Below are 22,674 nucleotides of genomic sequence, written 5' to 3'. Positions count from 1 at the left end.
GGGTTGTGCCATTTCCCGGGATCAACGCGCTGTGTGAAAAAGGCTATTCTTTCTTTCTTTCTAGTCACTATCCCAATAGTCTGGTCTAGTCTTTGGAAGTCCATGTAATGATGTTTTGCCCTTGCAGTTCCTCAATATAGTGATAAACTTTCATGGCCTTACAACTACTTTTCTTTGAGGGCAAGCCAAATTAGCAAGCAGGTCGGCATTATGCAAATGTAGGGTGACGTACATTACGGAAGTAATGGCAGGACTACAGACAAGGGCTGCATCCATAGACAGTATATAAAATGGACACAGCGACCCCATAGATTTCAACGGAGAAAAGTGAAGCCCATTTGAAGCACTTACTTCCTGATCGCCAGGCGTACTGCGCAGGCTCAAACTGAGCTTGGTGACGTGAGCAACGTGTCTGACAGTTTTCAGTCTTCTAGCTGTGCCGAGAGAAATCTAAATCATTCCCTTCCGAATCTCGCAGAGACGGAGAGCGTGAGTATTAGCTGTCCATGAGCTAGCACCAGGATCAACTTAATCACTCTCTATGGGCTTCTCCCTTGACTTTATCGGACTTTATGCCTCCACGTCCGCCCGATTGCTTGGGAGCTTCTCCGCCGGTCTATACGGTAATTTATCTACAGTGCGACAGAGAGTCGCGTGGTTATGACGCAATCGTTAGCCTATTTTTACAAAAACGGCTTCTACGGGGCCATAACGTAAGGTACAAGATAATGGAGCCTTTTATACATTGTCGTGTTTCTTTATAAATAAATAATGGACAAATGGAGTCTTTGGACGCCTCAGATGTAAAGTTATTCGCTGTCAAAGTGACGCCAAAATGAATGGGTGTCAATGGAATGCTAACAGCAGGTGAAGTTCTGCTACAATGGCGGCTCCCGGGGAGGCTTCAGTTTCCGGCGGATGGATTACCCCCTTGGCTGCATCCGGAATCGCGTACTTCCCTACTATATATAGCCAAAATACAGTTTTTGACTAAATGTCCGAGTTCACTGTACTCATAAAAGAGCAGGCAAAAATTACCTGGATGACCTACTTCCAGCAATATTCTAAAGTGCGCACATATTGGACATTTTACTATCCCATAGGGCCACGAATTTGTGAATGGCAGGGAAGCAACACGACTGAAGCTGTATGGTCACATGATAATGACAACATGGCGAATGTAGTACTTCCAGATTACATTCATACTACACACATTTATATAGGCTACTATAGACCTTATGCGCCAGAGAAACAAGGGCACCACCATCTTTTTAACATTTTTAAATGGTCTACAGTGCGGGCGGCGTGCCTTCAGTTGCGGATGCTGCCTTCTTCAGATAGCGATTCTAAAATTATTTTAGAGCTCCGGATTCAACCCACTTTAATTTCCTCAGTTGTTTGAATTTTTTTTTTAAGCAATAGGAGCCGCGAAGCCGTGTTTTACAGTGAATTTACAACAGCTAAAGGATGTTGTTAGGCACGACGCAGAGCGGAGTTTAAATTCATTTTAATATTTATTTTATTCATAAAATAAACACCAGCAACAACAAAAAATAACGTTATAACACATTTATTCCTCCGCCAAGCAATGTAGTTCCAAAGAGGTTGCCAAGCAACACATGCAGCAATAAAGAGTCACAAATGGTAGTTGAGCAGTAATACTAATGTAATGCGGTCACAGGTATATGTTTGTTGAGTAATTTACAGCAGCTTAGAACGCGGCTCAACCAATCAGAATCAAGGACCGGAACTATCCGTTTTGTTAATTAACTGCATACAATTGTTTTCCTATTGAATTATTTATTAATTAATCTATATAGCCTAAATTATTAGGTAGACTAAGCATCATGTTTGTGATTTGTTTTTTCCGTCATGATTCTGACCATTAAAACAAAAATCAGGCTTGTGTATTTATTTTGTCATGATTCTGACAATTAAAACAAAAATCAGGCTTGTGTATTTATTTTGTGCTTGTGACATCTGCTTGTGACATCAATTACTGCTTTTTTTGTTCAGAAACAGAAGTTACTTAAAATGTTATTCTTGCATTTTACGTTTCATATTTGTAGTAGGCTAGGCTATATTTAACGGAGCTGTCAACACTGAAAAATCCGACAGCATGCCTTCAGTTGAAGAACACCCATATATGTTATTAATTTATTTACAAGTTTTGTGTTTGTTTGTTTATTGTTTCTGAATATATACACTATTTGAATCAATCAACAGGCCTATTCCGAAACAGCAGTTATTTTTCAACATTAAATTATTTTCTGTTGATTGATATAAGAATGCTATATTATTTTTAGCACTGCCGCTGTCTTTCTTTCTTTTTTCTTCGTCTGCAAAACAAAGTGAATTAATCAATGTCTAATAAATAGAATGTCTAATACCTAAATAAAAAAATGTCTATAGTGCCTATTCAATTACCGTATAGGAAAACTGAATGAACTACTGTATTTGAATAGGGTAACACTTACATTTTTTTAGTGTCCTTGTTACGTCACATGTACTTATTACTGCAGTAATAACAGTAAATTATGCATAATTATATGCAACTAACCCTATTGTAAGTAGGCCTACATGTTGTTAATTAGGCCTACTCTGTACATAAATGTATAATTAAAGATTAATAAGTAATAAATAGTTCTTAATGCAAAAAATGGCCTATCAGCAGTAGATAAAAAATACTAAATACATAAAATATAGGCTATATAAAATGTGTTACTATAACAATGGAATAATGACTTGTCACTATTGAAATAGTGAGTAGCCTAGTAGTAGCAAAGGAATACGTACTAGCATCTAATAAATAGTTATTAGTGGAATTGAAAACATAAAATCATTATTGTGTTGTAAATTATTACCAGGAAGTCATAAACTATACAAATGTTCTCCCGGCTTGCCATAGAGGGGCGTGTTTGTTCTGTGGGCGGGCGTATTGTATATAGTGGGGAATTCCCAGTCAGTACTCTGCTGTGTTGAAGTGTTACTGTATATCTGTTCAGCACTTTAGAGCTCGGACGTAAGACAAACCTAAATCAAGGGTGTTCGCATAATATGGACGGTGAGTACCATTAAGTTAATCAAGTAGCCTAACTATCTTAAATATTTCCCCTTTCTTTCTCTGCGGTTTAATTAAATTATGAATTATGAATGAATTATGCTACCAATCTATATCTGTGTGATAGTCGAATCGGAACGGTCGAGTTGTTCAGGTAAAATAAAGATAGTACGTAATCTGATCATTTTATTATATAGAATCCGTCTCAATAAAAACGACTGTTTTCTTCTGTTGTCTTGAGTAGGTAAATCTTCACAACGTAATTTGTAATCTTTACTATATAACACGTTCCATGTTTTTCTAATCAAAATTATATTTAAGAAAACATACAGACTTTTAGTTTTATATATTATAGTGAATGAAAAGCAGAGTTGTTTTGTGCAAGAGTAAAATCACATAAAGCTCTAGCGAAAGAAGATTATCGTTACCTGAAAAAAAAAAATCTAAAGTTAAGTCTTCACTTAAGATAAATCTCATGTAAACTAACAAATCAAATGAGTTATCATGAATATATGAGGGACAAAGTAACACCAGGAAATAAAAAATGGGGAACTTTTAAAAGCTGTTTGAGCTCTCGTATGCTCATTTGAACAGTTGTTAATTCTTATTCAATATAAAATGCATTGTAATTTAGCTTATTTTCTATATTGATTTATGTTCTTCTATCCATGCTTTCTTGTATAGTGCACCCCCTCTCAATGCACAGGGATCCCAATCTAAGTAAGTAGCCTACATTATAAACATCTGTGCCAAGTGTGAAACACATTATGTCGTTACTAACATGTTTAGAGTTAAGTTTAGGGTGGACCATAAACTCTGACTAATCACTCATCAAATATGTTCAAACGTCACCCAGTTGCCCTTGTAAAACCGATGTAATGTTCAGATTTCCTTACATTACTTCCTCTTTTGTGATAAAGATATGACTTCCTGTATGTGACAAATCTCATGAGCAGTAGTGAGTGACATCTGCTCACTGCACTATATCATTGGATCTATTTCATCCATAATAACCATAGATTTGATATCTTCCCCAGCTTATTTTATTATATTTCACAGTGTAATAATGCCTATGCGAATTGATCTCCCCTATTTGTGTCGGTGTCAGAAGCAAGTGTGTTAAAAACAACCAAATCTATATTGCGTGGCAAATCCAGCTGTGTGTGCAGGTGTCTGGCGAAGTTATGATTAGTATATATGGTTATTGGCATAATGGCACCTGGATGAGCTCGTAAAGGGTCTGTGCTGACAGGTGCAGAGAGCGGGAAATTATTTACCAGCAGGCTGCGTTGTTTGTGGTCAGATTATGGTCAGGTTCTGTGAAAGACACAAGATGTTGTTTCTGCAGGTGTTTTGAGCCCATTTTCATGTTCGTATGCATCTTCAATGTTGCCATTTTAACAAACAGTAGATATACCTGCTGGGCATTTCTGCCTGACACAGCTCCTTTAAATTTTTAACATGCTTTTAGCCTGTAAAATCATTTTTGTATATTCAAATGAATGATATTCAGATCTATGAGACTGACTCTGATGTCATTTTGCTGGTTTGTGTGCAGTGGGAGAGCCCTATGCTCAGATCTTCGAGCAGCCAAAACAGAGAGGCATGCGCTTTAGGTACAAATGTGAGGGTCGATCAGCGGGCAGCATACCGGGAGAAAGAAGCTCTGACAATAACAGAACCTACCCAAGCATTCAGGTACCTGTTTTTTAGAGGCTTACACCACTGAAGAACAGATTCACTGTACGATTAAACTGAATTACTTACTAAGAGATTTATAAATTGTTTCTCTCTTTCTATTAGATACTAAATGTTACCGGGAAAGGAAAAGTACGTGTTACGTTGGTAACCAAAAGCGACCCATACAAACCCCATCCCCATGACCTAGTGGGTAAGGACTGCAAGGATGGTTATTACGAGGCAGAGTTTGGACCTGAACGTAGGGTCATCGCGTAAGTTGATGCTTTTAATGTTAAAATGCCTAAATAATTTGATTTTACTTCAAAATTCAATGTTTTAACCTTCAACAGAAGCCTTTTGATTTAGTGCTGTCTAATCGATTAATCGCGATTAATCGCATCTAACATAAAAGTTTGTGTTTATACCCACAAATATGTATGCATAATGTATATATATATAAATATATGTAGGCTATGTGTGTGTATATGTAGCCTATATACACACAGACATGCACACATACAGACACACACACACGTATATTATATAAAGACGAACTTTTATGTCAGATGCAATTAATCGCGATTAATCGATTTGACAGCTCTAGATTTAATATTATCTGCATGCTTTGCTCTAATCTCGTTTGGTCCTGTTACTATTTTCCTCTTAATGAAATGAAACATGTCTGTGTCCCACATCAAAGCCATTCCAATGTGCTTTCCGTATTACTCCAGCCCACACACTACCACAGTTCTCTTCCGAAGGGCTGTCCATTCTTCTTCTTTTTCTTTTTTTTTTAAAGAAGCATGTTGTTTCAGAGTAGGGAGCCATGCAGGGGATTCCCCCAGTATGAAAATGAGAGCCTTAGAGCTCCTGTCTGCCCTCAATTTTAAATAGTATGTCAGTATGGTTAGCTCTAACCTCACTCTTCCTGTAAGCTTTAGTCTTTGGGATCAGAGTTCAAGATGGACAATGCATTTAACTAAACAAATCTGTGCACTCAAAATCAGACTACACAGTTTAACAGATTGTTTATTGTTTTTTCCTAGTTTCCAGAACCTGGGCATCCAGTGCGTGCGGAGAAGAGAAGTGAGAGATGCCATAATGCAGAGGGTTGCACGAGGAATCAACCCCTTCAGTGGTGAGATCCAACACCATGTTTTCTCTCCAGGCTCAAATAGAGTCTGCATATGCAGAAAATTCTGCAAATTTTCCCTGAATTGGGGAAAATTCATAAAAAAATGCAGATTCCATCTGGGCCTTCTGATCACCCTTTTTATGTTAAAAAATCGTATCATTATTACTGACCCTGTTTCTTTGGCTTTTACTCTCGTTATGAGACGAACAGTGTTTTGTTGATGGTCAACAACATCACGCTGTTAAAAACACAAATGCTCTCACATTTCTCTATTTCCTTCCTTCTATACTGTATTACACAAACTAGCATCTGACAATGCAGGTAGAGTAGAAAAAGAATCACTTCTCTTTATTTAGTGAAGATGTTGCAAAACTGGCTGCGGTATGGAGCGGCATATGATCAGGGGGAACTTGTTCAGATAGGGAGGAATGTCAAGAGGAACTGTAAACTATACGTTTTTGTGTAACAGATAACTTTGGATTACTCTGCCTCGAGTATGCAAACAGCCAAATACTTCAGGAATTCCATGCAAACTATTGTGTGGGAGGAAATTATAACAGGGTCGACATATTTAAAGCAACTTCTCTTGGTCATGTCCTTTGGCACCATCAGCATTGTATTGTAGCTTGTGTGGTCACTGAAACGTTTGAATTCAAAGTGTTTAGTATCTATAAAAGATCCCCTTCAAGGGTTCAGAGCCCCCTAAACCCTTGGAAGTACATAGTAGTTGATCTAAAGAGTAGCTGTTGGAAATGCTGCAGTGTTCACTTGACTTGGCTGATTTGATTGTACATTGAAATGCGGTTATGGTTACCGTATATACTTTTATATGTAAATTGACTCAACAATCATGTCACATTATGTTAGCAGTTGGTATAGAATCAATATGTAGTTTAATTCCACTGTCTACCCAAACAATATTTGAGATCGTATGAAAGTGTTTGCAACAGGTCGTCACGTAGGGAATATCAGATTGTGACTTCGGAATCGGATCTGTGTTTGCTTCCGCATGCATGTTCCGTTGCTCTCTGTGGTGACTGGCTGTTTGAGGCTCTGCTCTCACTTCTGCTGTGATAACCAAATGAAGATCTCCTTCTTTGGCTGCATAACACTAACAGTCCCTTGAAATGATGTTGATTATGATTAGTCATAGTGGCAGTCGTAGTGAGATTAGTTTTGATATTACTTTTGAAGTTTGGTCATGTGTCGAAGGGATGACCTGCTAGCGATGACCTCATTTGCACTGACGTTATCCCACAATGATTTCAATGATGACGCATGCATATACAGTATATATCGTCATTCTATTGTTGAGTAGGTAATAGACTGCTTTTGCGGCGAGGTATTCATTTTGCGATTGGAGCTTTCACAAACATGAAAGTGTAGCTGATGATGAATTGTCATAGCAGTAATTGAGATTAATGATGTAATTGTTTCATTTTCTGCTTAATACTCATACACTGAAAAACATTTGGTGAATGATTTCATTTGAAACGGTTTTCACTCAGAAACTGCTAGTAAATTTCACAAACAATTACCGGTACAAAGAAACGGCAAGTAACATATTGAATTGAACTGTGAAATTTTGAAGTAGAAAGACTGAAATAGTATTTTCTTGTAAAACATACTACAATAATCTGTTTTGTTTATTCATTTGTATGTATTCAATCAAATTATGTATTCATATTGGACTTGAAATCATTCTTTAAAATATAATATTTCCTTAGGCTTTAATGACTTATATGATATTTTCAAATGTACTAAAATCAAGAAAATATTATTATTTATAAATATTTTTCCTTTCATTTATACTTTACCATTTTTATTCAGACAATATAATATAATATTTTATGTGCCGATGTTGGTCCAAACTGTAACATCCAAAAATATTTGCCATTGAATCCAGAGCGCTACAACCTTATTTATTCTGTCGTTTGGTCTGAGCGGTCAAATTCTGCATCAATATGTGCATTTGAACATTTCAACGTTTGCTTACAATTGCCTTATTTGGTTGGTAATATGTGACTGGAATATAACGATCACACTAATTCACAATTAGTTAAATTAGAAGGCATTCGTCTCGCATTGCGGAAAAAAATTGCGCGGTTGCCCATAGCTGATTTTGCCATGATGGTTACTGAGTGGGCGTTCTGCTCAATATGGTGTTAGATGTCACAGGCGGTGGGCACAGTGAGAGATGAGTGTCAGGCTTGGGAATGGTGGTATACCCACATAACGGAGAATCTTCACCTCCCTGCCCCCATTTCTCTCTCTCCAGCTCTCAACTTCACCTTCCACCAGCCCACGCTAACCTAAATTATCCCCCACCTGCGACTGCTGTCCACTCGTTCCTCTTGCTCGCTGACTCCACTGAACGCACAACCGAAGTGCACATATACGCAAATAAACATGACCACACCACTGCTCGCAGTTGCTTTGCTTTCTCACACTCCACCTCTCGCTATCTTCCTCACCCACTCATCTCCTCCCACTTTATCTCTGTTCCTCTGCTATACATCTTGTCTGTTTTACATCTGTCTGCTGTGCTCCTCACTCGCTCGGCTTCCATCTCCATCTTTCTTTCCCACTTCTGGGCCTGTGGTGTGGACAGAGGTGTCTCTTCACGTCAGGGGGTCGTCCCCCTCACTACAGAGTCGTCACCGATACTCTGTCGCTCGAGCCCTTTCTAACCCGCTGCGATGTTTCCACCTGCTGTGACCTCAGAACGCTCAAAGCTCGTCACAGGCCGTCCGTGGGCGGGATAGCCGCGGGGTGAAAAAAGGCAGACTCTTGAGAGTGAAGAGTGGGTGGAGAGTGGAGATGCACACAGAGAAATGTCTACACATGCACTCGTCGTGTGGGTGGTTGTGTGCTTGTAGGGTGATGTGTCAGTGGCATTTCTGGTGGTGATGCTGCTGTGTAGAATCTGCAAGAGCACTACATATACTGCTTGCTTTTCCGTTTACGCTTTATATTAAGATGCTTTGCGGGTGGTCCGAAGTGGATGCATTTAAATATAGAGGCTCTCGCAAGTGGTCACACTGTGTTTTGTCTCTCTTGATACACACAATATATAGAGCCTCAGAGTGGGTGCGGAAGATTAGACACTTCGTTTTTTGACTGTAAAATTACTATAAATTACTTATTTTTTATTATAAATATGTATATATTTTGTATATGTGACTATAATTTACAAAAACTAAAGGCAATGTAAAAAAGCAACATAAATACATTTACTTTACTATGTTCAAATAATATATCATGCTTATTTAGACAGTAGACAGTTGCCTACTAAATATACATCAAAATCTGATCACAAGTGGTCACACAGTGTTTTAACTCTCCTGGCGCATGGATTATTATAAATATGTATGTATTTTGCTCAAATTACTACAAAATACTGTAAAAATGCTAACACACTAATATATTATTTAGTTCATTTAAATCTTCAAGCTGATGACAATGCAAAAACCACCATAATAATTATATAAATAAATGTAAATAAACCACTATTTATTTTTGTTGCATTAAAGTTGCATTTAAGCATGCTTTATTATCATGGGGGGAAAAAGATTCTAAAAACATATCACAAGTGTGTCTGCTAGTTTTAAACAAACTGACCTGGTTTTCATTCTCGTGCCTGTTTCGTTTTATTCTCCCTCTTCCCCTCCTTTACCTCATTCACATGACTCTCTGAATATCTCCTGTTCAGTTTTGACACAAATTACACCTCTGATTAATGTGTTGATATGTTTGTTTTGCACACTCTGCAATTGTTGAACGTTGGTTTTGTGTCCACAGTTTCCCGGGAACAGCTGCTACAGACTGAGGAGTATGATCTGAACGTGGTGCGTCTATGCTTCCAAATTTCCCTGCAAGATGAGACCGGGATGTACAACACCATGCTGCCTCCCATCGTCTCCAACCCCATCTATGACAACAGTGAGTTGGCTTGACACAAATAACAAGTACACAGCATTAAATGTGAAGTGTGTGATTTCAAACTTGGAAACTGTTTGTTTGACAACATAACTTTGACTCAGCCAGTGATGTGAATTTGGGGCGGGGAAACCTGTTTTTGTTCAGTGGAAGACCTGGGTTGTGTTTACAATATTTATTTATTTTACGATGTGGCAAAAAAAAAAAACTTTATTAGCAAAGGTGTATGAGAAAAGATAAAAATGTCATTTTAATATTTGATGTATATATTTAGTTTTTAGTTTGTTGATTTAAATAAATAAATAAAAAGATTGTAGTATTTTTTACTGTAATAAAATAATGATAGCATTTTTTAAGTAATTTAAATTTCAATCCACTCCAAGCTAAATGTGACATTTATTATAAGCTAAAAGGTTTTTGTTGAGTTTTATATAAGTTTAAATTGTTTTTTTAAAGTATTGTTCTATAGCATGTTCTATAATTAATCTAAATTTATTATAATTAAAAAAACAAATGGGTCTATTTTAAAGCTTTGGATATTAATAATTACATTTTGTACAGAGAAAACACAAAACCTTTGCATTTAATACGGGTATTGGTTTTCAGTATCTGCTATATTAGATTTAAAAGAAAGCGGTTTGGCGAATCAATTTTGTGTCAGTTTTGACTAATACTGTTTGACATGATGCAAGTTACTATACTGTCACAGAGCATGAAGATATAGCTGTGGCAATGCATTGCTAAGGTGACAGAGAGCTGTCAGTGGCCACATCCCTCACTGCAGGAAGTGAGCACGGTCCATTTCAACACTTCCTCACGTGATAGTTGTGTGTGTACAGGGCGAGCAAAACAGCAGTGCTTGCAGAGTGTTTTTGTGCGGTTTTGTGATTCTAAATAAGTCAGAGCGGATTTAAAAAAAACTCATGCCATGACTTGGTTAATGGGTTAAAACTCTTTCATCTGCTGATTGTCAAGTCTTTCATGTTGTTCTCATGACAATGTAGTCAAGTAGACTTATTTTTATTAAAGCGAGCTTGAAAACATGTAGATGTTTTTTAAAAAAAAAGCATATTTAGGTATGTTTGACCTGAAATATTTGATATATTTGCAGCCAGTGCTAATAAGGTTAGCCGTTAAATCTAACCATAAATATGAATTCAGCCACAGAAAAGAGGAAGCAATAAACAACCTCGCCCTCACGGTCTAAATCATGACAGGTTTGACTGCTTTTTTTAGTCACTGCACATAATGTTTGCAAGTGTGGCTGTGCCTGCAGATACTCAGATAAAGTCAAAGAATATGAGAGATTATTTCCTACTGCTAATAGCAGTGCATGTCTGTGTTTCAAGATTGTTATACTTGGTTTTCGAATCTTCATTCTCAGTGCCCTGTTCTTTTTTCAGGGGCCCCGAACACGGCCGAACTGCGAATCTGCCGGGTCAACAAGAACAGTGGCAGTGTGAAGGGAGGCGATGAGATTTTCCTCCTCTGTGATAAAGTGCAGAAAGGTACAGGACCGCTTTAAATCTTTAGAACACTTCGAAGGTGCTTTAAGCAATTTCAGCTGTTTTGCCAACTAGAATGAGAACACCCTTATCCCTTAAATCACACATCCTCTCCAAAACGTCACCCCTAAAGATATGTCAGCAAACCCAAACAGTCAGAATGATTGACAAGACCTCTTCTGAATGGCAAAAAAAAAAAGGTCACAGGACATCCACCTTTTTTTTCGGTTTACAGACTCAATCTGTCACAGAGGCTATGAGATTTGTAGATATTTACATTTTATGCATTATATTCCCTTCAAAAAATAGCTTACAGCACCTTTATTAAAGAAAATTGAAAGCTGAAATTAATTTAGGTATTTATTAAGTCATTCATTCAAACAGTCTCATATGTCCTTTTCTCTTCATCATCCTTTTATTTTGTTTTTTATTTATTCTATTGAAAATCATCTTTCCATTTCCATCTGCAGTTATTTTATGCCGCCATTTCGTTTAACCCATTTCTCACACCATAACATCACTTCATTCTAGATGACATTGAGGTGAGGTTCTTCACTCAGACCTGGGAGGCCAAAGGGGCTTTCTCTCAGGCAGACGTACACAGGCAAGTGGCCATAGTGTTCAAGACACCCGCCTATTGTGACACCACCATCACAGCCCCGGTCACGGTGCGCATGCAGCTGCGTCGTCCCACAGACCAGGAGGTCAGTGAGCCCATGGAGTTCAGATTCCTGCCCGATGACAAAGGTAAAAACATCAGCTTACAGTTTCATGGTACCCACATCATGGATTGTTTGATTTTGGCCCATGTCTTCTTTGTTGTTACAAGTGGGTCAATGACAAATAAGAGTATCGGAGTATCTTTTTTATTTTTTATTCTGGTTTAAAACACATGTGCCAACTTCCTAGAAATGTACTTTTTGTATTCATGTAGGTTTCATTTTGAAAAACGTTACTCCATTTTCAAGAAATGTTTAAATATTGTGGTAGTAAAAAGTAGTGTGACTGTACACATCTTATTCATTATTTTAAAAAATGTTTTAAAAAATATTTTTTAATTAAATATCTACCCCATGACTTAAAATACGTTTTTTTTTTTACAAATAACATGAATTATGGATTCATAAATACCATTTTTGAGAAGTTGCCCCACATGACATTGTACAACCTGAACTAACCTTGCCTTGTCATAAATAGGTCATGATACCATTTTTTCTGCATGTTGATTGCAGCAAATTATTTTGTTGGTCGATTTGGCAGACAATAAAATGAGAATCTTTTTTTTTTTTTTAGATCCATATGGCTGTCAAGACAAGAAACGTAAAATTGAAAGCCAGATGAAATCCTTCTCTAGCTTCTCTCAAGGAGCCATGAGCTTCATGAACAGACCAAAAGCTGTGCCTTCAGCCAACCTAATAAATCAGAGAATCAAAATCGGTAAGTCGCATGTCACTTTCCTTGTAGCCCATAAAAAATAATACATGGACATTTTCTTTATACAGACAAAATAATTAGTTAACACATACTCTTTTCACAGAGCCACAAAATTATTATCGTCCTTCCAACCATGGGGTGGTGCGCCCAAATCAGTCAGGCTATTATAACAAAGCCCCTTCGTCCTGCCCCATGATGCCACCCCTACCAGAAACCGCAACGCAAGGAACACTCAGTCAAGGATGGCCCAGTCAACTCAACAGCAACGGAGCTAGTAATGGGGTGGGCCTACAGCAGTTCAACCAAAGTCCCAGCATGCCCACCACAGGGGAAAGTGGAAACAGCCTCCCTCTACTGACCTCTTTGGATCTGGAGTTTCTTCAACCCAATGGCCCAACCAGCAGCCAGCCTCGACAGGACCAACCAAACCAGCAGGTTCAGCAGGTCCAGCAATCCCAGCAGCCATCTCAAAGACAAGGACTGGAACATACCTGGATAAACTATGGCTCCCAACAGCCTCAAAGCACACAGAATGGAGCAACAGGCACCAGTGGGTCACTGGCAGCGGGGTACCCGTATGCAAGCAACTTAGAGGAAGAGTTCTTTCAAAACCTCATGGTCAACCACCCCTTGAAACAGGAAACTCAAGGGTCGAGCAACATGGCTGTGCTTGGGCCCGCCTGCACCTCGGCTTCAGACTGTGCGCAGTCCTTCACCGCCCTCCTGAACTGCCCCAACCCCAATGGAAGTACTCCGGAGACGAGACAGATGGAGGCCAGTGGGCCCAATCAGATGGTCTCCCAGATACCGTACCCTTCCAGCAGCATGGGGCAGGAGAGCCATCTTGAATCTTTTCCCTGGCAGTACTTCCCAGAATAGCTTTGAATTCCATAAGTGTTCGACATGTTCATGATTTTGTTTTTTAAACAAAGGCTCTGATTCATGTTCACTGAATGTATTTTTCTGTAGATCAGAAGAGTTTGTTGTCCTGGAAATACTGTAAGATGCTTCTGCCAATTTAGTAAAGCAGTGAGATTTTATGAAACATTTATGTATAACAGTCTGATGGTCATATTGGAAAAGTTTGGGACCATTTGTCCACAAACGCTTAAGTATGGCAGGGTAATTGTGTTCCTTAACGTGGGAACTAACAGGGAAATGTCCCTGGGTAATGGCTATGTCATTTTAAACATGCGACTTATCCAAGGTTCTCAAATTGTTTAAACAAGGTCTTTCATTGGTAACTCGAAAGTGATATTATGGCTTTAGAAAACTACTACCAATGTCTCATTCTGTTTTTACTTTATTCATCATACACTTGTGCTAATTGTGAAATTTGCTTTTACATTACATTTTCTGTGGGTGCATTTTTGTATTTTTATACAATTAAAGTTTGTACTACTGAATGTTATTTTGTTTATGTAGTATTTGCTACATTCTTGAATTTTGGCTACATCACTGTTATGTGGAGCAGACATATGTTTGTTTTCATTCATACTGGTCATTCGATTGCATCATATATTACTGTTTCACATTCCAAAGTTCAGGTAAATAAAATATTAAACTCTCTAATTTGAGTCTACATATTTCTTCTTTTTTTAAACATTTAATTACATATATACAAGAATACATATTACATATACATACACGAATAAAGAAGGGCCTTTAGATACGAATATGTTCAGTCCAGCTTTCGTATTTCTGAATCTGAATCTTTCTGAATGAAGAGCTCTGTGACATGCAGTGGTGATGCAACTGACATATGCTCCTAACAATGATAATATGAAAACCAATAAAGCAGTCATTTTGTCATTCAAGAGGTTTCAACTCCTGACAGGGCTATATATAGTATATATATATATAGTATATATATATATATATCGGCCAATATATCGTTTATTGGCTTTCAAATAAAAATAATTATTGGTTATCAGCCAAAATTGTCATATCGGTGCATAGAAATAGGCCTACGTTATGTTGATGAGTTACTCAATTGATTTTGAAACTTGGGAATTTTTTTTACTTTTTTCCACAATTAGGAAATATACTCTTTTACTTTTTGTTTCTCTTTTTATGTCATTTCAGTATTGTAGGATTACAAAATAATAATGATGGTTTTTATATTTTGCAAAGGAGATATTGGCATTGCATATACAGGGCATGATTTGTAACCGTAACCCGAACAACATCAGTAAAACAATTAGAATTACTTAATTGATTAGAAAATAGAAATTAGCTACAGGGGTAAAATTTTAAAATGACTACCACCCAAGACTTCCGTTCAAACGTTTGGGGTTGGAATTTGTTTCAGAAAGAAGTTATGATCAAAAACAGAGTAAAATCAGTCATACTGAGAAATGTAATTACTATTTAAAATAAATGTTTTCTATTTTAAATGTACATTAAAATATAATTTATTCCTGTTATGGCAAGCTGAATTTTCAGCATCAATACTCCAGTCTTCAGTGTCACATGATCCTTCAGAAATCATTCTAATATGCTAATGTTCTGCCCAATGTTGAAAATTGTATAGCTGTTTAATATTTTGGTGAAACCCGAGTAGAGTAAGTCAAATTTATATAATAAAGTAAAATCTATTTTATAATTTGATTTAATTTGGAATGAATGTTAAATTAATAAGCAGGTTATTTTGTATTTTATATATAACATCCATGCTAAATAAACTTAAATGATCATAAAAGCACAAAAAAACTAGACATCCTTCAGCAATAACAATAGCCAAATCGTCCATACAACAGTGGGATTAAAGGGGTCCTATAATGCCCTTTTCGCAAGATGTAAAATAAGTCCCTGATGTCCCCAGAGTGTGTATGTGACGTTTTAGCTCAAAATGCCCCACAGATAATTTTTATACCATGTTAAAATTGACACTTTTTGAGAATAAGCAAAAACGTGCGCTTTTTGTATGTCCCTTTAAATGCAAATGAGCTGCTGGGCACAGAGCCAGAGGGCGGAGCTTCAAGAGCTCGTATGTTAGTATTAGCCTACCTCACACAGAGATATGCACTGAAAATTTCAAAAACTTTTAGTGTTTTATGTTCAAACCGGAGTCGGTCAAAGATGGAGACTCAAGAAGTGACAACATAGAATGCAACAGGATATTTCTGAAGGGTTAGTTGATGAATTCATGTAGCCTAGCTGATGCGGAGTTAACTGTCTTCTAACTTAGTCATTGATTAGCATATTCTGTCATGACAATCTATAAATCCCGTAAAGAAGCTCATTGTAGTCCCTACCAAGCCGTTGTAGTCCTTAAAAAGCGATTTCTGTAAAATAAAATATCTCTCTTTGCTTTGAACTTTGAGCGTCGTAACTTTGCAGATGTTGTTTATGCTCAAACAGCAACATTAGGGCTACACACTAACTAAAGTTAAAAAAGTGAAATCCTAATAAACCAGCCCTTTAATACATTAATTGGTGCAAGAGAACTTAAGCTTCAAAGATAAATGCTTTTGAATCTTGAACAAAAACAGGAATAATCATAGGCCTTAAGTCATTCATTTTTGGTAAACATACGTCAATACATGGAGTTTATAATAATCGTATTCTATATTCCAATAATGCTCACAACATTTCTTGAAATTGTGTGGTTTATAGCTAGTATGAACCAGAGACATCAAGAGCTGCTTTCCCCATAGAGACGTCAACACCTGTGAATACAGGACACACTTGAAGACAGACTCATCTTATGGTCTTATCTGGAAGATAATGCCGTTTAAAATTGCGGCTTCCTGTCTGTCTATCCGTAGCAAACCACAATGCAGCTCCTAAACAGAAACAATTCAGTCATACGCAGGGAAAGCATAAGCATTTTGGTAGGATTTTAATAAGTTAGTTGTCATTAGAAAATGTTTTCTGTTATGCATGTTAATGAGGGCAAAGGTTAATGTATCAATAGAGTTCCTTTGATCATATCAAAAACCTGGTGTTGTCATAACTACCATGATGAGGTAATAATCGCACAGATCTGAGGGGAAATACTTGAGCAGATGTCAGTGAATGAAATAAGTGACGTTTGTTTGTTCTACCTTCCTGGAACTAATGAAGAAGATGAAAATAATAACCACCAACCCTATAACATCAACTGATATTTGCAAAGCATATCGATCAAAAACAAGATGTTGGGTTGAAATGACCACAGTGATGCAGTTGCTGTATAATAATATACTCCTACTTATTTTCCAGTATATGGCATATCTATAAGTGCTTTTGTGTTTAACCATGAGTTAGATCTCTGGCTCCTGGCCAGAGCATATAAACCTTTAGCACAACAATATCATTATCTCATTACCTGCATTCAACACTGAGCTGGAGTAAAAAGGGATTCCAAAGTTATTTGTCATTAGTGAGTCTACCTTAGAATCATGCATGTTCGGTCAGAGCATTTCTGCCCTGGAACAAAGCCAGGGCAAAATACAACAGAGCCAAACTCTCAGTTCCAGTCAAGCTCCTCCTCCCCCTGTCCTCCGTCATGAACACACACACACACACACACACACACACACACAAACACATATCATTGCGTGATGGGAAATGGATGACACGCCTCACAGAGCTGCCTTCTCTTGTGTGCTGCTCTCACCAGGAGAATGAGGAAGTTCTGAAGGAAAGATCACATTACAGTCTAATAATGTACTGCATGTTTATGAATGATGATTAAATGAAAGCTTCAGTGCCAAAGTTTGCTGTCTGGCGCCGATTAGAGACAGTGATTTATTTTCTGTAAAGATAGAGAAAAGGATTGATATTACGATTTTCCCCCGAAAAAAAGAAAGAAAGATGGACTCATAGTAAAAACATGCCTCTTTCAAATTGTTCTGAACTAAATGTCTAATAAAGGACACCAACGTGTCCATTTGGATTCGCTTTAAGAATTCGCTACCAAGAAAACCTACCTTATAGGCCTACATCTGCAAATTCAAGGGTACTCATTAAACAGTTTTGCTTGGAGAAAAAGAGGCATGTGTAACTGTCCTGAATGTCTGTCTAATTACATAGGCTATTGCTTGTGTGTTTGACTGAATTGCTTACCTCATGTGCATGAATCTCAGATTTCAGCACAGAGGGAAAATCCCTATAACCCTTCAGAGAGAACTGCATTAACACTTGCAAATTATCTGCCTCAGATCTTAGCTGAATTTACTGAACTTATCACCATTCAATTCTTAAATTTCATCTATTTATTTTCTTCACTTAATGCCACATCTCCACACTTTCTCTCATACACACTCGAACACTCACTCTGAATAAATAACAAAAACACATTGTACAGATTCCTACATACCATTACACACCTGACATAACCAGTATATGTTGCGCCGTGTGCTTTTGTGAGAGCAATAGTTTGGCAGACCATTTTTACCCGTGCAGCATATATTGTATTCAAGGATTACACTGTAAAACGTAACGTTTTACAATATAACTGAATACTTTAATACGTTTATTAAGATAAACTAATTATTTAATAAAAAACATATTTTTGTAATCTACATCGCGTTATAAAATGATCAACAAAACTAAGTTTGTTAGTACATTAACAGCTGACAAAACATTTTATTAAATAGGCCTATGCCAAATATTATAACATTTCAAATTCATTTATTCATTTGTTAACTTAGGCTGAATATTATGCAAAATATGTAATGAAATATTTTAAAAGAATATTTAATCTTAATAATAGTTAATTAGTTGAATAAGTAAAAAATTATTCTGGTGTAAGAAAATAATCAACAAAACCCGTTGAATAAGAATAAATGACAATGAATAATGATATAGCCTACATTTAATTAAATATTATGAAAACTAAATGATGAAAGAAAAATTGTAATTTCGATTTCAGTTAAATTACATTTTACTTAACATGCATTTTTGTAATATCCTAACTCCTAAGCCTTGTATTAAATGCTTCCATTATTCAGGGGTTTTATTTTTTTTTCTATTTTACAATATGCCCCATCACCACCCTCTGGATCTGGCCACACTGAAGCACCTGCTCTGGTCAAAGTCGAACTGCGTCAGCCGTGCGTGGGGGAGTGTGGCTGAGAGAGAGAAGGTGTTAACAGCTCGAAATGTCACCGTTGGCCCCGTACTTAACAAAGTCATAGTCCCACTCCCACGTGATGTGACGTCTTCCATAATGCTCTCGAGCTTCACCTGTCATTGCTGGACTCCCACACAATGACATCATAAGACACCTTTCTAGCTGCGTTCATGACATACTTTGTGGGGTACCAGGGGCAGAGGGGCCTGAACACAAGATTTAAACTACTTTTCATCGACTCGTACTGGTACTTTCAGCAGGTCACATGCTTTACTTCTGCTTTTCAGTAGAGCTCACTGACAAAGAGGAACCATGTTAAAAAAAGAACAGCTTAGGGAACTTAAATATTCTCTTTGTTGATGCAAACACTAAAGTAATGGTTGTATAAGGCACTATAAACACTGTATCTGCTTCGTGTAATGTAGGTAGGCTACACTCTCTTGAAGACAAAAAATTAACTTACAGAATTGATCTCGCGCTCAAACGATTTAATCGTTGAGGTAGGCTAGAGCAAAAACACACAGGCGCTTATAATTTGAGAACGAGCAGTGTGTTAGTGTGGTTATGTCCTTCACGGTGCTATCATCACGGAAAAAAGAAGTGGAAACGAAACCAAGACATTTCAAAACTGTCCGTGTGTTTGAGTGCAAAGGGTTGAGGATGACCTCTGTTGGTCGTGAGTTTACATCACACCTGATTTATGCAATCCAACTCCGACCTCGTATTATTATACATCGGTGGTGCCGCCAACAGGCTGAAATGTAGCCTTCAGTTTTGAATCGAAAGACAAATTTGCTTTTTAACTGAACTTTGTTAGGGGTAAAGTATTTAATCTAGTCCTCTGTTATTTGTGTATAGAGGCAACATTTCCACTGATAGACGTATTTTAGCTAGACTAAAACAATTGAATACAACAGCTATATTGTAAAATCTGTATAGGCCCATTAAATCCTTCTGAATATAGGTCTATAGCCCTATGCATCGGTCAAAGGTTTGGAAACATTAAGGTTTTTGAAAGTATAGTCTCTTAATCTCACAAAGGCTTAATTTATTGGATCAAAAATAAACTGTAATATTGTGAAATATTAGGCTATTACAATTTAAATTAACTGGTTTCTGTTGTAATATATTTTCAAATGTAATTAATTTCTGTAAATGCAAAGCTGAATTTTCAGCAGCCACTATTTCAGTGTTATAATCTTCAGAAACCATTCTAACATCATTATTAACAGTTTGAAAACAGTTTTAGCTGTCTATTATTATACGATTTTTTAAAAGAAAGAAAGAAAAATGAATACTTTTATGTTTTATTTAGCAAAGGTGAATTAAATTGATCAAAAAAGACAGCCAAGACATTGATGAAATTGTTAAAAGTCCTATTTATAATAAATGCTGTAATTTTAAACTTTGTATTCATCAAAAAAATCCTGTAAAAAAACAGTTTCCACAAAATTATTAAGCAGCACAACTGTGTTTACTGTTAATTGTTTAGCATTAAGCTATAATAAATCACCAATACATGTACATTTCTGAAGATCATGTGACACTGAAGACTGCAGTAATAGCTGCTAAAAAAAATCAGCTTTGTGATCACAAGAATAAATTACACTTTCAAATATATTACAATATTACAACAGCAACCAGATAATTTAAATTGTAATAATATTTCACTGTATTTATTGTATTTTTTTTATCAAATAAATGCAGTCTTGGTGAGATTAAGACATCATTTCAAAAACTTTTGACCGGTACTGTGTATATTTATCACTTTTTACTGTGTAGTGTTATTTCATTTAGGCTTTTTCTTATTTTGCACTAGTGATATTTATATTTGTTCATATTAGCCTACTTATTTTAATAGTTCACTTTAAAATGAAAATTCTGTCATCATATACTCACCCTCAAGTTGTTTCAAACCTGTATGAATTTCTTTCCTCTGCTGAACACAAAGGAAGATATTTAGAAGAAATTCAGTAACCAGACAGTTTCTGGGTCCCATTGACTTCCATAGTATATTTTTTTCCTACTATGGAAGTCAATGGGAACTGTCTGGTTACTGACATTCTTCTAAATATCGTCCTTTGTGTTCAGCAGAGGAAATAAATTCATACAGGTTTGAAACAACTTAATGGTGAGTATATGATGACAGAATTTTCATTTTAAAGTGAACTATTCCTTTAATTTTACATTGCACAAATTCTTATTGCAAGCCATATACAAATGTATGGGTTTTTATTACAGAATGTGATGACATTTCTGCAATAATTAACTTTGTTTTTTATATTTATTTATTGAATTTAATGTACATTTATATCACTGTACGTTATTAGCCTGGCATTAAAATATATTTTTTTTAAAGTCAACACAGATGAGGTTTCTGATACAGTTTCAATTTGACATTTCCTCTAACTGGCATCTAATCCTTTTCTCTATTTCCCCTCCTCTTTGAAAGTTATGGGAATGTAACATATAGTCTTCCATTTACCTTTATAGGTAAAAAGTTAATACATTGCACATTCCTAACCCAGAAATGTGAAGAAGGCCCAAGCGCATTAAATTTGAGGAGTGGACACATTGTTAGAAATTAGTCCGTGTGGGCCAAAGATCACATTTTGAAAATCTTCCATTCTGTATAGTTTAGTTAAGCATACCTGAAAAACTGTTACTGAAAGACTTTCTGACTCCTTGATAATTACAGTTGTGCCGATTGTCAAAGCAGGGTTAAACTCTACAGGAAGGGTGTTAACTAGGCTGTATATTACAGAAACATTCTATCTGAAGTCTTAAGATCATTAAGTTCAGTGTTCTAAATGAGATCTTACTGAAATCACTATGGTTACTAAATAGATAAGATAGGCCCCTCCCCTGGGACCACATTACAGAACCATCCTGACTCAGAATCCTATCTCTTTAGCAACCATTTTAGTTTTACTTGGAATATATATATATATATATATATATATATATATATATATATATATATATATATATATATATATATATATATTAACTTGTAAAGTAAGAGATCAGCCTCTGGACTATAATACAGTTTATCTGAAAAAGTGAATACAAACACACAATTTAGGCTACTTCAATGTACACTATGGGTGGTGATGGCGCAATGGATAAGACACATGCCTTTGGTGTGAGAGACCCGGGTTCGAATCCACTGTGAGACACCAATGTGTCCCTGAGCAAGACACTTAACCCCTAGTTGCTCCAGAGGCGTGCGACCTCTGACATATATAGCAATTGTAAGTCGCTTTGGATAAAAGCGTCAGCTAAATGAATAAATGTAAATGTAAATGTAAATGTACACTTATTCAGTTATTCCTGAACTGGGTAAAGATAAATCAAAGAGTATGCACTCCCATAATCTCAAACCATCTGTTGCGCTTGCATAAACAATCATATGTAAGCAACAATGCCAGCAATTGTGCAAATTAATGTACTAGATGCCATTTATTAAATGTAGAGAGATTTGTGTCCAGGTGTGAATACACTTTTGATGGCCAAACCTTTGAAAATATCCTCACAAATATTTTGAAAACTGGTTGGGGGAGCATTTGAAATGTCCTCCTCAGAATTTCAAAGGCTCACAAATCATGATGTAGCATGTCTTCACTTGTGCTTATGTTGTTTATAGTTTATAGAACTCTACACACACCTTTGATATAAATCAAACATTGTGCTGCTAACGCGTTGCTCGTTTTGTCTGCACTTGCTCCACTTTCGGGGAATGCTGAGAATGTGACCCATAGTCCTGGAAAGCATATTATGTTTTGAGCGAACAGGAATTGGCCAGGATTTTTACTGGATTGAGGGAGGCACATACCAAATCCAAGGATTTGACTCTTCC

At 36.6% G+C, this 22,674-nt stretch overlaps 1 protein-coding gene across 1 annotated transcript; it reads left to right on the top strand.

Moving 5' to 3' along the window:
• Positions 1-2,959: 2,959 nt before the first annotated feature.
• Positions 2,960-14,325, top strand: rel (v-rel avian reticuloendotheliosis viral oncogene homolog). Its single transcript, XM_079635519.1, has 10 exons — positions 2,960-3,064; positions 3,746-3,781; positions 4,620-4,759; positions 4,865-5,013; positions 5,788-5,879; positions 9,678-9,818; positions 11,219-11,323; positions 11,852-12,067; positions 12,614-12,757; positions 12,858-14,325. Exons 1-10 carry the CDS (start codon positions 3,058-3,060, stop codon positions 13,631-13,633), a joined length of 1,806 nt encoding a protein of 601 aa, XP_079491645.1. The 5' UTR covers positions 2,960-3,057; the 3' UTR covers positions 13,634-14,325.
• The last annotated feature ends 8,349 nt before the right edge of the window (positions 14,326-22,674 follow it).

Source organism: Phoxinus phoxinus (genome assembly GCF_949152265.1).
Source record: "Phoxinus phoxinus genome assembly, chromosome: 14".
NCBI lineage: Eukaryota > Metazoa > Chordata > Actinopteri > Cypriniformes > Leuciscidae > Phoxinus > Phoxinus phoxinus.
The sequence above is the reverse complement of the archived record's forward strand: the minus strand, read 5'-3'. Positions and strand labels throughout refer to the sequence as shown.